Raw genomic sequence first — 18,325 nt, forward strand, 5'->3', positions numbered from 1 at the left:
CCCGCCCCGCGAGAAGACGTATGACGCGGAAGCTGGGCAAAAACGAGCTACGGGACGCAATTGAGGACAAACGGAGTCAGCCTCTGTCCGTGTTTGGTCTCGTTAGACAGTAACCTCTTCTCTTCTAGGCCTCCTTTGAACAAAATTAGCCCTAGGCTTGGAAACCAACTCTTCATGCTCCCTATAGCTTTAGAAACTAGAATAAGGGGAGCCCAAGCCAAAGCATTGGGAATCGACTGCTGGGTATTCCCAGTATGGCCCAGTCCACCCCCTCTTCCTGTGGTGCTCTTGTGAGCGCTTCGCCACCTCAGTCTCTGTTACCCCCGAAACTCGCCGGCATTTCCTATCATTTCCAAGCATGGGAGAGAAAAAAGGAAGCGGGAGGCAGCCTCCTAACACGGCCCAAGTAGATGCATCTTTTACGGTCTGAAACTCCCATCTGTGATTATTCCCTCCTTAGAGGCCCCGGTAATATTTTCAGGGAACGGGAATCCTCAGCTATCAAGTTCCCCTAGCTCGTGGAGCTGGACGTTATTCCTCAGAGGGGCGGAGAAGGGCAAATTGAGATACTTGCATTCCTCCAGCTCTTACAAGTTTAGCGTCAACACTAACTCTGAGGAATTCTTGGAGTCTAGCTCTGAGCTTGAACTGCTTTGGAATAGATCCAGGTTGTTAGATGTCTCTGGGGCTTTTTAGCTCAGTTTCTAAAGGCCACAGAGAGGGCCTTTTTGGTGAAAGGAATTCCTTATAGAGGATACAGTTTAAAGCATTTCTCTCTCAATAAAGACTGGTAAATAGACCTTCATAAAAGAATCCAATAATTTAAATTTCCAGGACTCAGACAGGTCTTAGGCTTATTCAGAGATCATAGATGGAGAAACAGCTTAACTCAGAAGGTCTCTCAAACTCAGCTGACTTCACAGGTCCCTAGATTTAAAGTCTCCCAAAAAGACCAGTGCTGAGAGACAGAGCCAGTTCATCTTTAGAAATGTCCATATTGAAGTCTCAAATTAAGAAAGACGTCACACTGAGAATAACAGAGCCTGAGATACCAAGGATACCTGGGCTAAATGAGCTGCTTTATTAAGATGCTGTGTCGCCTCACATAGTCCAATATAATGGAATGACCAAGAATGCAGGTTCTGAAATCTGCAGTATAATTTTGGCCACTTAGTAGCTCTGTGATCTTGAGCAAGTTACTTATCTCTGCATCTCAGTTTCCTCATCTGTAATACGGGGATAATAATGGTACCTATCTCACTGGGTGGTTGTGAAAATTAAATGGGTTAATACGTGAAAAGTGCTTAAATCAAGTACTTGGCATAAAGTGAGAGTTGGGTATAAGCCATAATTTTAACCACCTGGGGAAACTTCAGCTGGATTTAGCATCTGGACATCCAGCTGGAAAGGCCTGCATGGGAGTGTCTTGTCAATGTAATTTGCATAACGGTTGAGGTCCTGCTGACGTCAAGGTCTCCTTGCAGCTTCAGGTCAGATCTAGTCCTGGAAGTAGTTCCTGTCACACAACAGTCCCACAGTCGCCCCACCACTCTTGCTTCCTACCCAGCTCCCTAAGCACCAGGAAGTGAAACAAAGCCCCGTGCCTCCAACTCACCCTTGTCCCTCTCATCCCATCCCCCAGGGCTCCACTTCCTCCTCCTCCTTTTCACCTTCCATCTCCTATCCTAAAGGGCTCCCAGAATGAGAACCAGAGGTGGTAAAAGCATGGAAGACATTATACAAAAGTGAGGTGATCTCCCCTTCCCCCTCCCACACCCCACCTCCAATGTCTTTATTCTGCGTGTATCCACCGATGTAAGAAGAGGCAAACCATTTCTCACTCAAACTGAGATAACCTCTCTGATGCTGGAAATGTTTATCCAAAGAGTGGATTTACCACAGAGTCATATTTGAATCAGAAGTTTCATTGGGCAGTTTTACATAGTCCTAAGGGAAGGAAGACTTCTATCAAGGGTAAATTTCTCAGAGAAAAAGGGTCAACCTCTTGGGAAGGCTTTGGGAGCCATCTGTGTGGTCATCCATGGCCTCATTCTGACGTCCAAATTGTCCTGGGACCCTCCACTGGGGTTGGGGCAGTCCCAGATTTAGACCACCCTCCACTCCCACACCCGACCTCACACTCTCAGCTGTTTCACTGAATGTTGCATCAGGGATGGTGATGAAATCAGTGTCAGCGGATTTTACCCATGGATGCAACAGGCTAAAGGACCAGCCAGGGTCATTGACACTGTGCACCTTCAACTACGCAGAACTCCCAGACTTCCTAGCCATGGGGAAGGGACTGGGTGCTGAAGTATCTAAGTTGGATTTCTAGCCTTTGCTTACACTGGTGTTCCCCACCCCCACAAAATCACCTGAATCCCACAGAGCCCATGACACTTGAGCCACGAAGGCTGAAGAATCAGTTGGTTCTTAGCCACAGCTCTCTCTCCAGCAGCCCTCTAGCCTCCAGAGTGAGACCTGAAGTGAGGGAGCAATAATACCTTATGCTGAACTTATGTGGCTTCCCAGTTCACAAAGTGTTTTCTTATCCATTCTCTCCTAGTGGAAAAAACAACGCTCCCAACAGAGAAAAAGAAGCCCCTTTTTTCTTAGGTTGAGGGCATCAGGTGGGAACCAAACTTCATTCCAAACTGAACTTGCCATTCTATTGCGAGATAAATGAATGCTTCTCTTTTGGTTTTTAACTCAGGCAGGAGGAGGTGAGGAAATCAGAGTTGGTTTGAAGGGAGGGAGAATATAGCTTTGAGAGGCAAAAAGATGAGGGAAAGGTTAAACAGGAAGGAACTTGAGACTTGATTCATTTAAATATTCGTTACTCCTACTCCACCCCCCCCCCCACCCCGCAGCCACTTAGATTCCTGGAGAGCATTACACATAAGTCTCATCCCAGGCCTCCAGCCACAGCAACCACACGACTCATTTCCCCTGGGACTGAGGCTGCATACCTGGGCTCCCCACGGAGGGGGATGATGCAGGGAGGGGAATCCCACCTGCTGTGAGTCACCTGCTAGTATAAAGGGCGGGTCTTCCAATGCAGGGATCTTAAAAAGAGACTCAGACAAGGGGAGAAAATCTACAGGAAGCAGCTCAGAAACTTGGTGCACAACAGAGGGAACCAAACCAGAGACACACCAGAACAGAGAGAATCAGGCTCAGAGCAAGGGGAAGTGAATAGAGATTCCACAGGGACTGCAAGGCACGGAGCCAGCCAGATTTGAGAAGCAGGCAACAAGATGTTGGGAAGCAGAGCTGTGATGCTGCTGCTGCTGGTGCTGCCCTGGACCACTCAGGGCCGGGCTGTGCCGGAGGGCAACAGCCCTGCCTGGGTTCAGGGCCAGCAGCTCTCACAGCAGCTCTGCACGCTGGCCTGGAGTGCACATCTGCCAATGGGACATGTGGTGAGTGGCAGCCTCTGGGACCAAACAGGAGCCCATCCAAACTCTCCAAGGCTGCAGTGGAAGACTCTGTGGCCTGGGGTGGAAGCTGGAGGGTTGAAGGGGTAAAAGAGGACAAGGGGGTTGGGTTCCAGGGGGAGTCAGGGCCTGAGAATCCAGGTGGGGTTTGAAAGTAATTATTTCTTCATTCTTCTACCCCCTCCTCCATTCCAGGATCTACCAAGAGAAGAGGGAGAAGATGAAACTACAAATGGTGTCCCCCATATCCAGTGTGGGGATGGCTGTGATCCCCAAGGACTCAGGGACAACAGTCAGGTACTAAGATGAGGCTGAGCCACAAGGAAGAGGGGACTGGGGACAGAACTGGACACCATGGTGAATTTGTAAAAGTTGTATTTGTCCTTGTCCATTCAGCCTTCCATAACCACCAACCACAGACAGGGTAATTTATAAACAAGAGACATTTATTTCTCACAGTTCTAGAGACTGAAAGTCTGAGATCAGGGTACCTGCATGGCTGAGTGAGAGCCCTCTTCCAGGTTGCAGACTTCATGTAACCTCACGTTGTGGAAGGGATTAGGGAGTTCTGTGGGTCTCTTGTATAAGAGCAATAATCCAATTCATGAGGGCTCCATTCTCATGACCTAATTATCTCCCAAAGGTCCAAACTCCTAATGCCATCATGCTGGGGGTCATATGAATTCTGTGAGGACGCAAATATTCAGGTGTCAGCCATGCCTAAGAATGGCAAACATCAGATGGGTCTTCGGTAAATAGAGTGATTAGAAGGTATCTGGTGTTTTTCATGGCTTTCTTTTCTGCCCAGTCCTGCTTGCAAAGGATCCACCAAGGCCTGGTCTTTTACGAGAAGCTGCTGGGCTCAGACATTTTCACCGGGGAGGCTTCTCTGTTCCCCCATGGCCCTGTGGGCCAGCTTCATGCCTCTTTGCTGGGCCTCAGGCAACTCTTGCAGGTATGAGCTAGGGATCTGGGGTGGGGAGGGCTTGCAGGTGTCAGGGCCTGGGGGTTGAAGGATCTAGAATCCTCTCTGATTGTGTCCTGTGTCCTTTCAGCCTGAGGGTCACCACTGGGAGACTGAGCAGACTCCAAGCCCTAGTCCCAGCCAGCCGTGGCAGCGTCTTCTTCTCCGCCTCAAGATCCTTCGCAGCCTCCAGGCCTTTGTGGCTGTAGCTGCCCGGGTCTTTGCCCATGGAGCAGCAACCCTGAGCCCCTAAATCCAACAGCTTAAGGGTGGCACCCAGACCTCCATGGCTCAGCAATGCTACAACGAATCTATCAGCCTAGACACCTGTGAGCCCACAAGTTAATCAGTTTAGTAATTTTATGGGGACTTGCTCTGTTGAAAAATTACCAATACTGACTGACTTACGATGCTGCCTTAGGACAAGGTTGAATATTTATTACATGGGAAGGGAAATTTGGGGATTATTGATCCTCGTAGTGGTTTGGGGAGGAGGATTATTTATTATATTTATAATGAATTATGTACTTTTTTCAATAAAGACTTATTTATGTGGATATCTGAGTCTACTTTCTAGGCTTGTTGGGAAAAAGAAAAAATGGAAAAACAGGGCCAAAGCACTACAAAATATAGCCTTCTACTCTGCAGGGCTATGGTGGAGAGGGATCTTTCCTCATGACTCCCTGGAATATAGAGTAAATGGGATCTTTTTGGCCTTAATCCCTATATGGCTAAGCAAGTTGAATGAGATCACAGAAGGTTGTGATTAGGAAGCAGGGCTCCGAAGTGTGGCCCTCTTGCTCCTTGACCCAGGGTTTCCTTCCCTGCTTTCTTAGCCAAGAGTATATATTTCACCAAAGACAGTAGTCCCAATCACTACAGGATCAGAAGTTCTGAGCAGAAAGGGCATCCCAGGAAGACGAAGTGTGCACCAGATTAGCCTTATCAGCTACAAAAATGTTGAAATCCTTCCATACTAAAAAGCCACTGCCCTGAGCCCTCCAAGTACCTCTGAACTGTCCTGGCCTGCCCCCGAATCCCTATACCTCCCAGCACAGCAGGCAGCCTCCAGGATCCTTGTTGGAACTATGGCCAACATCTGTTCTGATTCATTGGTGACTCTTCCTTACCCATATTATGCGTCCACCTCTCATTCCAAATCCCAGGGTTAATCCAGCTTTGAAGGGGCACATGCCTGATTTCACATCCTCATGATGTGAGGGGTAGGATAGGCAAAACATAAGGAGATAACAGAAGAAACGTAGTTCCTAGTAGTCAGAAGGAATCAGGGGCCCATCCGTGTAGAAATGGCTGGATTGGAAGATGTAAGCTTCGTCCATGTTGTTCTGGCTCGCCAACAGTGGGTCACCATTTGGCATGATTTCATCAATCTTCATACTGTTCCTGAAGACTAGATAGTCCAGAGAAAAAGTAAGGCCCTGATCTTAGGCAAGGAGTTCCCAAACCAGCAGGAAAAAAGGGGGGTGGGGGGAAGGCAGCAGAGGCCTGGCCTGAGAGGGCACTCAGGTGGGGCAAGGGAAGGCATGTACATTTCCTAATAAAAGCAACCCCAGGGAAATAAGCCTTTCTCCAATGAGGAGCTTAGAGCACAGCCTTTTTCTGTAATGGGTGAGGGAGGGGAGATGGGAAAGGGAATGTGTCCCCTCTTCCCTAGCCGCATCTCATCACTTAATTTCTGGGTTTTTTTGGTGGTGGGGGGAGTAATTAGGTTTGTTTGTTTGTTTGTCTATATTTAATGGAGGTACTGGGGATTGAATCCAGAACCTCATGCATGCTAAGCATCTAAGCATGCACTCTACCCCTGAGCTATACCCTCCCCCTCATCACTTACTTTCCATTTCCTCAGTGTTCAAGTGTCTCAGATCATGGGGCAAATCCGGCTCTGGCACTGGCTGTGAAATATGCGCTAGAAGAGGCTCCTCTTTCAGTCTGGGTCCTGGGCTTGGCTCTGGGACGCTCTGGGACACCTCATTTAGTGTGGGCTCCAACACGGGCTCCAGAGGGGACTCCAGGGCTGGCCCCAGATCCAGCCCTGTCTCCAGCAGCGGCTCCAAGTCCAGGCCCAGCCCTGACTCTGTCCCTGGTGCCAGCCCCAGATCCAACTCCAATGACTCCAGTTCTGGCTCCAACTTCAGCTCTGGCGGTTGCTGCAGCTCATCCACCTGTCTAGACACCCCAGTACAGAGAGAAGCAGGGCTCAGTGGTTTAGGTGAAGTGGAGAATGGCAGAGCAAGCAGAGGCTATCTCTCTAGTCGAAAAAGGCAACAGAGCAGATGGCTTAAGAGCCCCGGCTTTGGAGTTAGGCTTACCAGAATTTAAATCATATTATTTACTAGTTTGGTGACGTTAGGCAAAGTGACCTAACCTCTCTGAGCCTCAGATTTATCATCTGTAAAAAGGGAACAATACCTCATAATACTTGAGATGCAGCATGATGGTTAAAAGCAGGGCTTTGGAAACTGACAGACCTGGATCACTGATTAGCCATGTACCTTGGGCATGCCACTTCAACGCACTAAACCTCAGGTTTCTCAGATGAAAACAGTTAATAACAGTGTCTTCTGCCTCATAGGACTATTAAGAAGATTCAATAAATGAGAAAACGAACACAAAGCATTTAGCCCAATGCCTGGCACATAGTAAACTTTCATTAAACGTGGCTGTTATCATTACTGACTCAAATGGGTTCCCATATGGATTAAATGAAAAAAATGTTCTAAAAAAATCTAGTACCATGCTTGGCATCAAGTAGGTGCCCATTAACAGCAGTGATGATGACCATTTTTTAAAATGTGGGTACTGGAGATTGAGCTCAGGACCTTGTGCATGCTAGGCATTCACTCTACCACTGAGCTATACCCCCCACCCCCAACCCCCTGCCGATCAGGGCCATTATTGTCAGGGAACCCTTGTAGAGACAACCTAAGGATGGCAGCAGGAACATAGAGAGGAGAGAGACTAAAAGACCAGGAAAAAACCTAGAGGGTTGGAGAGTATGGGTCAGTAGGAGAGAAGGCTGGAGAGACAGGAACTGGGCAGGTTTGGGTCACTATATGAGCCAAAGAGGGTTAGGGAGGATGGGTGAAGAGTTCATAGCTCACCTGTTAGAGACCACAATGAGCTTATGCTTCAGGTATTTATTCCGTTCCTGGAGATTAACTGTAGGGAACAGACACAGGAGGAGGGGGAGGTCAGTGGATTGGGCACATAGCCCCAGGGTCCCCTAGTGCAGACAGTCCTGACAGTCATGTCTCCCAGCTAACTAGCAGTGTCCCATGGACAAATCCTTTAATTTCTCTGGAAATCAGTTTTTCCATGTTGGAAGGATGGAGTTGGATTTGTGGATGCCTGTGAATCTCTGTAATCTACCAGTGACGCATATCAATGATCCTCACCTTTCTCCTGTTGGTAGCAGCCAAAAGCCTCATCCCGGGGGATTCTGGGGTAGAGGAAGCGTAGTGGGTTCTCAGGTATGTTCTCCTCGGTGAGCAGCTGGTAGTGGCTGATGATTTTGGTCAGCGGGAGTGACTGCAGCACCTCCTTGGTGAAGGGCTGCACAGAGTATATGAGCACCTTATCTGGAGAGTGGATATAGGAACAAGCAGGCTTGAGGGAAGAGGCTCCCCAACCCCAAGCCTGCCAAGGGATTCAGGACAGAGCCAGGGAAGCCAAGGGAAGGCAGAGGGGCCGAAGGGAGAGGCTGTGGGAATGGCAGGGCAGAGCAGCTGACCATCATCTTGGTGCTCCACCCAGGAGCAGGTAATGCCCCCTTCCGATGTTTCACTGAAGCGCAGCAGAAAGGTGCCAGAGATGGTCTTCTTCAGCAGCCGGCGCTCCTGGCTTCGGCTCACAAAGCCCATGATGCGTCTGCAGCACAGAGAGCAGCTGTGAGGCCCTCTTGTCTCTCTGCTCCCCTTATACAGGGAAAGGGTGCCAGGTTTTGGCCCCGGCACTGCCAAACTGTTACAAACTTTTCCATGTTGGCCAAGTCACTTAGCTTTCCTGACAACATCCACCTCCCAGGGTTGGAAGAGGTGTGAAGATTCAGTGAGGTCACACAGCGAAAAGCATCTTGTAAAAGGCAGAGTGCCACACAAATGAGCAGGCAGTGTGGAGGAAAGCGCATAGGCTTAGGGTCAGAGAGGCCTGAGTTGAAATTCCAACTCTGCCCCTTGCATGAGCCCTTTAACCTCTCTGAGCCTTCATTTCCTCACTTGAGGGTGGCAACACCCATCACTCAGCAGGGTTGTAAGAATTACGTGACAGAATTCAGAAAGAGCACTCAGCAGGCTCTGGAAAACAGCGGATGCTTGACTAATGCTGGCTATGAGACTATTATTGCAAACGTGGTGGAGTGTGACCTCGCACCAGTTTTTGCTTTCTCCCCCTATTTGCCACATGAGGGCGCACAGAGTCCACTCTCAAGCCCAGAAAGGCACCTGGGCCTTGAGAAGGTTGGGGGGGTGGGGCAGGTGGAGAGAGGCCTAAGGCCTTACCCATCTTTCCAGAGATCCTTCAGGTGGTCGTGGACCAGGTCCAGAATCTTGTCAAGCCACGTCCAGAACGGTAGCTTGCCAGGGGGGCTCTCTCGCTGAAGGAGGAAGGGAAAGACGAAGAAATGTGGAGTTGCTCCCGGTGAAAGGAAGGGCTAGTAACTGGATGGGGCTTCAGGGTCTAGCTGCACAGGATGCAGGGAGTTACCTTAGTGAAGTCAGCCCAGGACAAAAATGCATCCTCAGTCCTGGAGTGATGCCCTGTGTGCAGACAGACAGTTCAGATGATGGGAGGAGGCAGACAGGAAGGAGGGTGGGGGCACTAAGGCTGTGGAAAGGCTGAGAGAAAAGGAGAAGGTCTGTACCAAACAGCTTATCCCTCAGCATGCCGAGCTGGTCTGGGTCGAGGCCTCGGCCAATGTAGGAGGAGAACTGCCAGCTAAGAGCAGGGCCCAGCAAGCTCCAGGGGGCCTTGGGGGGGCCAGAGAAGAACAGCTGATTCTGCAGAGGTGGGAGGGACAGGCTGGCTCAGAAGCAGTGCCCTCATGCCCCACTTCAACTCCCCTCTTGGCCACCCTTCACCTGTTGGCCTCATCTCCTACCTGGGGGTCTGAGCTGAGCAGATTGAACCACAGAACTGAGGCCCAAGCAATTGAGAGTTGGTTCATGTTAGAAATAATCACCACAGGGAGGGTGTCCGTCTGGGGAGGAAATAGGAATCACATAAGAGGGATGTAATGCTTCTAGCTGCAGACATTTGGTAAGGGCCAGGTAATACCCCACCCTAAGAGGTTTCTGCTTCACCCCTCCTTATGCCTTCCCCCCAGTGTGCTTCATTTTCACTTACTTTCAGTTCCTGCTTCAGACCCTGATAGGTGTATTTGACTGTGAAGCTGATAATGTGCAGTTCCTCTGTCACGCCCAGTGGCCCCTGGGACAGCCCAAGATACAGTGATCAGAGAGCCCTTTGGCAAATTCCTCCTGCCCCCCAACCATCTGTCCAGGCCTCACCTTATTGCTGCCCTTTCCTGAACCACCTGAACGCTGCTCCATCAGATTCTGTGAGTTGAGGGGAAGGAGAGGGAATCCTTGAGTGGGACCCCAGGGTCCCTGGAACCCTTGCTCTACCCTCAGGACTTCCCAAGGCCTGGGAACTTCTCCCAGCCTGTTCCATTGGACTAGAAGCTTAAGATTCCATCCCTTCTTACCAGATAGTTGAAGTCCCAAATTAAGCCCTGACTCTGCCCTTTCTCGGGGGTCAAAGTTTTCTGTTTTGAGGTCAGAATGTTGAACTTCCGGAAGCTATTGCAGGATGAAGAAGATATATGGAGGTCAGGAGTGGAGTTACTCTAAAAACTCAGCAGGAAAACAACAAAAGCTCCACTTCATTTCAGATCTCCCCTCCTCCCTCTGTCCACACACCACCCAAAATCAACCTCCTCCTTGTTTGTGCCCCCATCAGGGCTGCCACATGTGGTTGTGCAGGTCATGCAGTACACAAATGTTTGCAGGCAGCATTCCTGTCAGGCACCTACCCTTGTGATTCGGGAGGATTCCTGAAAAGAAATACACACACACACAAAAAAATCAACGGTAGCAAAATAGTATAGAAGTTAGGAATTTGATTATGGGGATCAGAAAGACCTGGGTTCAAACCCAAACCTGCAGCTCACTAGCTATATGGCCTTGCACTAGAAACACAAATTCTCTGAATTTGTTTCCTCATTTGAATGGTGCATTGATAATACCTAACACATGGGGTTCCTGTGACAACTAAATTGAGTAGTGGACAAGCTGCATGTCACACAGTAAGCGCTCAACAAAAAGGATGAGTTATTTCTATGAGGCAGGAATGGAAGGGGGAGAACATCCCTCGAGCCCTGTTGTGGAGAGTAGGGGTCTCCTCCAACCCACCACCCCATGTCCTGGCCACCCCTTAGTCCCACCCTTCACCCACCCCAACTTACCTGTCAATGGAGACTTCCGCGGTCAGAGACTCATTGCCTTCCTGGAGTCTCACCAGCAGCCTGCAGGGGAGGGAGGTAGATGGGAGAAAGTGGACAACCTCAATCTCCTGGATAGACCAGATATTTGAAAAAGATAAGGGAAGAGAATGGAAAAGGTAAGTGGATTGAAGAGAAAAGAGAAAAGAAACAGCCAAGGGTAGGAAGATTTGTAAAGCCAGAAAGCAAACAGTGCCGGGGCTAGAAAAAGGAAACAGGGGTGAGTTCTGGAATGCCAACCTTGTTCGGACAGTGAACTTGCTCCCTGTCTTGAGGATGAGGGGTCGATGGGGAGTTTGAGGCATACAAGGCTGGGTTTCCACTACCAACGCTCTGGGGAGAGAGATGTGGCGAGAACACACGTAGGTCAGTATCTGTAAGGGTGGCTCCCCTGATTCCTTCCCTCTGGCCTCCCTCAAGTCCCTCCCTGGCCTCTAGACCTGTGGAGCAGACGCTGCAGCAGCTCTGTGACCTGGGCCTTCCTCAGGTCCACCCCATTCTTCAGAGGGTCGTCCTGATAGCTAACCATGCCACTCAACCCCTTCAGCTCCTTCAGCAGCTGCCGCAGGTGAAACAACAGCTTTGCTCCAGCCGTGAACCTGGGTGACAGAATCCAAGGGAGAGAGAGCCCATGGGTGTCCCAGAACCCCCAAACAGACTTCAGGAGCTCTTCTTTAACTATGGGGAGAGTCAGAAATTGAGACGAAAACGGAACCCAGGAAGCAAATGAAAGATTATTCAACATGGTTCATAATCCAAGAAATGAAAATTGAAGCCACTTTTACATATAAAACTGCTAAGAGATTTATTAACATAATAAACCTAACTTTCATATGATGCTTGATATGTACTACTTATTCTGAGTGCTTTGTACATATTCATGAATTTAATCCTTACAACCATCCCATGAGATAGGTACTATTATTATCCCCATTTTACAGATGATAAAGCTAAGGCACAGAACGATTAAGTGACTTAAAACTAGTAAGGGATGAAGTTGTATGTGATCCCAGGCAGTCTGGCTGCACAATCCACACTTTTAACTTCTGTATTTTACTTTCTCTATAATGAAAAAAAAATATTGGGCAACGTGGTGACAGGAAAAGAATCATCTACTACATATAAGCAAACAGACAGAGATAACAGTTTGGAACTATTTTTTTTTAAAGCCTCAAAAAGTGTGCATACATTTTGCAGTATTCCATTTCTAAGATATATCTGAAAGAAATAATCAGACAAATGGACAAAGACAAATGTACAAGGAAGTTCATAGTTTTGTTATTTGTAATAGCAAAATTAGAAACAATTGATATTGGGAATATAAATTATGGCATATTCACATGATGGAATACTATGCAACCAATAAAAACAATGATACAGGCTCAAATTTTTAACATTAAAAAATATCCAAGAATATTAAATTAAAAACAATTACAGGATAGTACATATATGATATAATTTGACTTCTGTCTAAAATAGATGTGTATTTGTATATATGCATAGGGTAAATCTGGAAAAATGTATTCAAAAGCATTAATAGTGGGTACCTCTGCACAATCAGATTATGCAGATGGGGAATTTTTACTTTTTTTCCCTTTTAAGTTGTCTGAAAATTTTTCAACTGGTTTGCATTATATTTATGATCAGAAAAAGCAAGAAATCTTTGTATTAAAAACAATGAAACAAAGAAACAACATAATGACAGCACCACCACCACCAACATAAAAAGGTATATACTTTAACCCAGGAATACTACTTCTGGTAACTTACATTACAGAAATAACTAGGGATGTAAAGAAAGATGTAGCTATGAGGTTACTTACTACAGCACTGTTTAAAATAGTAAGAAATCATTCACAGGCCATAGTTTGCCAACCCCTGTAGAAGATAGTGAATATAGATGCAACTGTAATGTAAATACTTATCCTGTACCCTAAGCCCTATTCATCTGTTTTCAATTTACCTGAACTGTTGTGGTATATTTTTAATAGTTTAAATTATAATGAATTTTCTCACGAGAAAATATTTAACTAGGTATTTCTGGAATATGTTGAAGGACACATTAGTTATTTCTTCTACACCACAATAAAATTAATTTAAAATAAAGAGTTTGGTGGAAAACAATAGCAAGAAATTAAAAACAGCAAGAAATTAAAAACAATCTAAATGTCAAAATATAGGAGCTCATTAATTAAATTATATTACTTTCACGTAGGGAACTATGATGCAGCCATTAAAAGTAACACAGGTGATGGGGAGGATCTAGCTCAGTGGTAGAGTGCATGCTTAGCATGCACGAGGTCCTGGGTTCAAACCCCAGTACCTCCATTAAAAAAATAAATAAATAAACTTAATGACCCCCTCTTCCCAAAAAGTAAAAATAAAAAAAGTAACATGAGTAAATATAATATACTGCTAAGTTAAAAAAAACAAACATACAGGTCTCAAAATGGTATGAACAGTATGATTCTATTTTTGTTTAATAATATTATAGTAGCTACCCTGGATATTAAAGTAATAGATAATTTTCCTTCTTTTCTTTTCTTTTATTTTTTTGGCTTTATATTCATTTTGCTAAAAAAAAAGTAAAAAGATATTTCTCAGATGATTAAACAGGAAGTAGAAATCAGACTGTGGATCAGTCCATTACTTTCCCCAAGCAAAGACTGGGCTCCATGCTGCCTGGGTGGTGAGAATGAAGAGCAGAGCTGCAGCCAGACAAGGGAGCAGGGATCATTCTGGGGAGCAGAGATTAAGGAGGGAAATACCTCTTGTCATATACAGGGCGTTATAACCTACAAAGCACAGAGAGGTAGTTAGGACTAGGGCTGGGTAAGCATGAGGGCAGGGAGGTGCCTCTCACCACTTCTCCAGCTGCTCCAACCCTCCATCCAGTGGGGCTCCAATGCAGGCTTTCTGCTGCTGGACTTTCCACTCCTCCAACTTGGGCAGCAGCAGGTCGACCAGGGTAGTTAATCGGCCTAGCAGAGCTTTGGAGGCATCCAGCACCTCCTAGGAAAGACATAAAGTGAGTACTGAGCACCTCTCACCATCACCCTCCACCATCTAACTAAAGATGAAGAGACAAAGAAGCCAAGGCTAGGAGGCCAGGGCTCTCAGATCCTTCATTTTCCCCAGTTCCCTGCTGCCCACTCCCTCTGTCTTCTGCCTCCCACCTTTCTCCTTTTGTCCAGTTCATTGAGAGTTTCCTGCAGAATTTGCTGCTGTCTGGTCTGATGGGGGTCCAAAGAGGGTGTCCTCGCTGGATGGCAGGAGCAGGAGTGAGAAAAGTGTGCAGACCTAAGGCTCCTCCCCCTCTCCTTCCCAACCTAGACCTCAATCGGAGTCAGGAGAGGGGAATTTTGAAGGGAAAAGAAGGGGAACCAAGCAGAGCACAGGCACACCTGGGCCCTCAGGCGAATTCTGAATGGCCTTGCTAGAACCAGAAGCTGACTTAATCTGCTAAGGCAGCTTCCCAAGCATCTCCTCCAACATTCATTAGCTGTCCCTCAGCCACACCTCCAGCCCAACCTCTACAATGTACCCTGGCACTTTTTGCTTGGCACGACAGCAGGACCACAACCAGTGAGACGTAGCCAAAGGTGCCTGTTGCCTACTGAGGCTTTTCCCTGCTGCTCTCTTCCACCCTTGACCTCCCAGTAGGCTCCTTTCTCCCGTCCCTCTATGTGCTTCCTACCTGAGGTCTGGGTCTTATATCGGAAGCAGAAGACATCTTGCTGGTCTTTCAGTTGGCTGATGGATTTCACCAGCTTCTGCAGAGGAGATGAGACCTAGATGAGGCTGCTCCCGTGGAAAGAGGCAGGCTGAGCCCTGCCCACCCTGGCTCTTGCCACATCTACCAACCTCCATCATCGTCCTTAATTCCTGGATCCGGGTTTCAATCTCATGCTGCTGGCTCTCCCCGGGTGCTTCAAGGGCTTGCTCTCCTTGCTCCTGAAATAAGAGGCTCTGAGTACATTTCAACTCTGACCTTTCATCCCTGAAATCCAGGCCGGAAATTATATCACAGGATGTGGAGTGATACTGTTCTGAGACAAATTTCCTGAGTTTTTTGCATGGTCCCTCTCTACTCCAGGAGCTTTCAGCATCACCACCAAATTGCTCTCACCAACTGAGCCCTCTGAGCCCTCTGAGCCTGGGTCAGAATTCTTTTCTCTTCCAGAAGGAGATTAAAGATCATCTCAGCCAACTGGGTAGGGCCCTGGGGAAAGGCCTGCAGTAGGAAAAGAAAAAGGATTCATTTAGCTCAACTGCCATCAATGAACTACCATCTTAGATCCTCCCAATCAGTGACCTCAGTATTTCCCCCTCCTTCAGGGTCCCAAGCCCTACCCCTTTTCACTACTGGTCTCTCCAACCCTAGCCTCCTCCCAACAGGATCACCTAGACTGCTCTTCTCTCTGCCAGTGATCTCCAAAGTCGAGGCTCTGTCCCCTTTTCCCCAGATCTTCCTCCAACCCTTTGAACCTCCAGATCCTGTTCCATGTTCCATACCCTAAAATGTACTCCTCTACACCCAGCTCCCATTCCTACTTTGTTATTCCCAGCTCCTCCACATACCTGAATGTCCCGACAGAATTTTCGCAAGTTGTGCTGTAACAAAAAACGCTCACAGTCCTGGCTGCAGCGGCCACACTCATAGTTCAGTTGGTCCAAGAAGTGGAAGAATAGCATATTAGCCTTGGAATCATCATTGCCCAGTGCAGCTTCCTGCCTGGGGACCAGGAAGGACAAGGATTAGTATTTCTGCAGGGTTTCTACTATCTTGAGGCCTCCCAACTCCTTTTTGCCCCTGATATCTCCAGGATCCTGGGGGCTCAGAAGAAAGAAATCACTTTCCTCATCCCCTCAACTTCATAATGGCCTTACCAGTTCTGGTCTTCAATCCAGACAGCCAAGTATTGCCGAATGTCCACCGGCAGGAGGCAATCAGAGTAGAGCTGGTGCAACTGATCCTGAAATGGGCTGTCAAGATTCTGCAGCATCTCCCACTGCGCCATTTGGGGCCTGAGCCTGAAGGATGCAGGTTTCCAATTGGAAGTTCGGCTGGACTAAATCATTCATGGTCTCGTGATTGTTTATTATTACAAATTAAAAAAAATTTTTTTCCCTTTCTTTTTATTTTTATGGGAGGAGATAATTACTTATTTTTTAAGTGGGGGTACTGGGGTACCTTGTGCATGCTAGGTAGGCACTCTACCACTGAGCTATCCCCTCCCCTAAAAACATTTTTATATAGACTTGATTCATTTAGAGCAGTTTCAGGTTCACAACAGAATTGAGCAGAAAATACAGAGAGTTCGCACATAACCCTCCCCACAAATTAAAAAATTTTAAATTATACAGGTAAGAAAAAAAATTAGTCTAGATTGCCCCACCCACCCCCAATCTTGGTCCTTTCCCCTCCTCTCCGGAAGTAACCAGTATTATCAGTTTGGTACACATTCTTCCAGGGAGTACTATTTAAGAGCTCCAATATGTAGGCCTTTTTGTTTCAGTAGTAATTTTCAAACACACAACAAAGTAGAGGGACTAGTACAAGGATCGTCCATGTACCCATCATCCAGTTTCAACGAACATTAATGATATTTCTACCATCTTTATTTCATCTATCTCCCCCAATGAATTGATTTTAAATTTACCTGTTTGTGTTTGTATTCATTTATGCCGGAGTGTTTAAAGATTGGTCCTAAGTATTTACTTCAGCATTATCCCTGCTGGCCCCACGGCTTTGCCAGAGGCTAAAACCTCCTTGAACATAAGGTACACCCTATAAACTGCTCTCCATGTTGGAAGGAGGAGCTCCATTCTAGAAGATGCTTAAATGCTGTGCAAGGGTATTTAATCGCAATTCCTAAGATTTTGACACTTTTATGGCCTCAGTCAATCTCTGATTCTTCAAGTGGATTATCAACTTTGTGAGAACTTTCACTCAAAACTGGCTTTTGCTTGTCACCAAGCAGGCTGGGTGGAGAATCTTTTGCCTACCTTTCCCCGCCCACTGCCATCTGTCTGTTTAGGAAATCAAAACTTCTTGCAGCCTGAGCCTAACAGAAAAGAATAAACACCCACATCCGTGGTCTAAAAAGAGGTCACACGACTTTATTACAGATCAAATGCTTGCGGTGGGAGAGATTCTTTTCTACCAGAATTAATACTTATGAGATGCTTTTCTACCTCTGGGAAGTAGGAACAGGGAAAGGAAAGGATTGGCCAGGGGCTCCTGTTTTTCATTTTAATTCTTTTAGGGTTAACTTGACTTTTTAAACTATGTACTTGTACTTTTATTTTTTTCAATGGAGGTACTGGGAATTGAATCCAGGACCTCCTCCGTGCTAGGAACGCATTTCTACCACTGAGCTATACCCTCCCCCCAGGTATACCTGTACTGTTTTTAAAAAACAAATGACGAGGCCCCAATTCCCCAGGAACTAATCGGCTGACATTAAAAGAGCAAGGCGGCAAGTAAACCCTGAGGTTTAAATATGAAAAACAAAAACAGAAAACCTAGTCCTCCCAAATACATTGCAAATACCGAGGTTAAGGACTGTAAATTCATTTTTCTCCAGTTATCCGTCACGCTCTCAGGCACATATTGTGTGCTCAACAAGCTATTCTGAAATGAACTGCATTTTGTATGTGACCTTAGGCAAATCGTTTCACCTTTCTATACCTTACACTTTAACAAATAATGATACCTTTAGGCATTGTTTTTTGGGGGGTGAGGATCAAAAATAACACAGACCAGAAGGTAAAAGCGTTGGCTAAGACACTGAATCAATGCAACAATGCCAGGTTTCGGGTCTTGGAAGTTACAGGGTGTTTGGGGAGGTGGGCTTTGGGGTTGGGGACCTAAGTTGGACAGGAGGATGCAGCAGGCGACAGCTCCTATTTCAACCTGGGGACAGAGTCTGACTCCTTCAGGGCGTACCCAACCAGAACCTGCCTCCCTTCACAAGGAGAAACTCGCGCCTCCACCCTCACCCCTGAGCGCCCTCTTAGGGACCGTACCTGGTCAGGGTCTCAGCCCCCGCTTCCTCCAGTAGCTCCCGTGCAGGCTTCCGGTCCCCAGAGGGAGCTCCGGCACCAGGACCTCCTGCGACGCCCTTGGCTTCGGCCCGCCTCTCGGAACCGCCCCCTGTCGCAAGCTTCTGTGAGCTGCTGAAGCTCAAAACTCGCCATTCCCAGCTGGGCACCCGGACACTGGCTGCCATTCAGCCCAGCTCTTCACCAGGCTGTGAGCTCATTGGTGCCAGCACAACTCCTCCCTCTCCGCGGGGCGGGACAAGCTGAGCCGAAACCACACCTCCAGCCGCGGCGATTGGTAGAAAAGCTAAAGTGAGCCCCGGGCCTCCGGAGGGAGGAGTCCAATGAATAGAATAGCCA

At 47.3% G+C, this 18,325-nt stretch overlaps 2 protein-coding genes across 2 annotated transcripts; one reads left to right on the forward strand and one right to left on the reverse strand.

The window, feature by feature from the left end:
* The first annotated feature begins 58 nt into the window (after positions 1-58).
* On the forward strand, positions 59-4,654 carry IL23A (interleukin 23 subunit alpha). The gene is made up of 4 exons (XM_010963847.3): positions 59-3,422; positions 3,633-3,734; positions 4,246-4,392; positions 4,493-4,654. Exons 1-4 carry the CDS (start codon positions 3,258-3,260, stop codon positions 4,652-4,654), a joined length of 576 nt encoding a protein of 191 aa, XP_010962149.1. The 5' UTR covers positions 59-3,257.
* STAT2 (signal transducer and activator of transcription 2) lies at positions 3,863-18,309 on the reverse strand. The gene is made up of 24 exons (XM_010963848.3): positions 17,951-18,309; positions 15,809-15,952; positions 15,500-15,653; positions 15,048-15,152; positions 14,783-14,872; positions 14,616-14,691; positions 14,095-14,180; positions 13,782-13,930; positions 11,359-11,517; positions 11,159-11,251; positions 10,883-10,942; positions 10,451-10,471; positions 10,124-10,217; positions 9,927-9,974; positions 9,763-9,846; positions 9,518-9,616; positions 9,281-9,416; positions 9,124-9,176; positions 8,919-9,013; positions 8,153-8,289; positions 7,818-8,000; positions 7,524-7,581; positions 6,254-6,588; positions 3,863-5,812 (listed from the first exon to the last, which is right to left on the reverse strand). Exons 1-24 carry the CDS (start codon positions 18,151-18,153, stop codon positions 5,670-5,672), a joined length of 2,805 nt encoding a protein of 934 aa, XP_010962150.2. The 5' UTR covers positions 18,154-18,309; the 3' UTR covers positions 3,863-5,669.
* Between the last annotated feature and the right edge of the window lie 16 nt (positions 18,310-18,325).

Source organism: Camelus bactrianus, chromosome 12 (assembly GCF_048773025.1).
Source record: "Camelus bactrianus isolate YW-2024 breed Bactrian camel chromosome 12, ASM4877302v1, whole genome shotgun sequence".
NCBI classification, from domain to species: Eukaryota; Metazoa; Chordata; class Mammalia; order Artiodactyla; family Camelidae; genus Camelus; species Camelus bactrianus.

Bases quoted from the DNA above. Each gene is read 5' to 3' on its own strand.
- IL23A (XM_010963847.3), top strand. From the start codon at position 3,258: ATGTTGGGAAGCAGAGCTGTGATGCTGCTGCTGCTGGTGCTGCCCTGG. The intron at 3,735-4,245 runs GTACTAAGATGA...TTTTCTGCCCAG, and splicing joins GACTCAGGGACAACAGTCAG to TCCTGCTTGCAAAGGATCCA. The intron at 4,393-4,492 runs GTATGAGCTAGG...GTGTCCTTTCAG, and splicing joins GCCTCAGGCAACTCTTGCAG to CCTGAGGGTCACCACTGGGA.
- STAT2 (XM_010963848.3), bottom strand. From the start codon at position 18,153: ATGGCAGCCAGTGTCCGGGTGCCCAGCTGGGAATGGCGAGTTTTGAGC. The intron at 14,873-15,047 runs GTGAGAGCAATT...CTCTTATTTCAG, and splicing joins GGGCTCAGAGGGCTCAGTTG to GAGCAAGGAGAGCAAGCCCT. The intron at 11,252-11,358 runs GTCTAGAGGCCA...CTCTCTCCCCAG, and splicing joins CTGCAGCGTCTGCTCCACAG to AGCGTTGGTAGTGGAAACCC.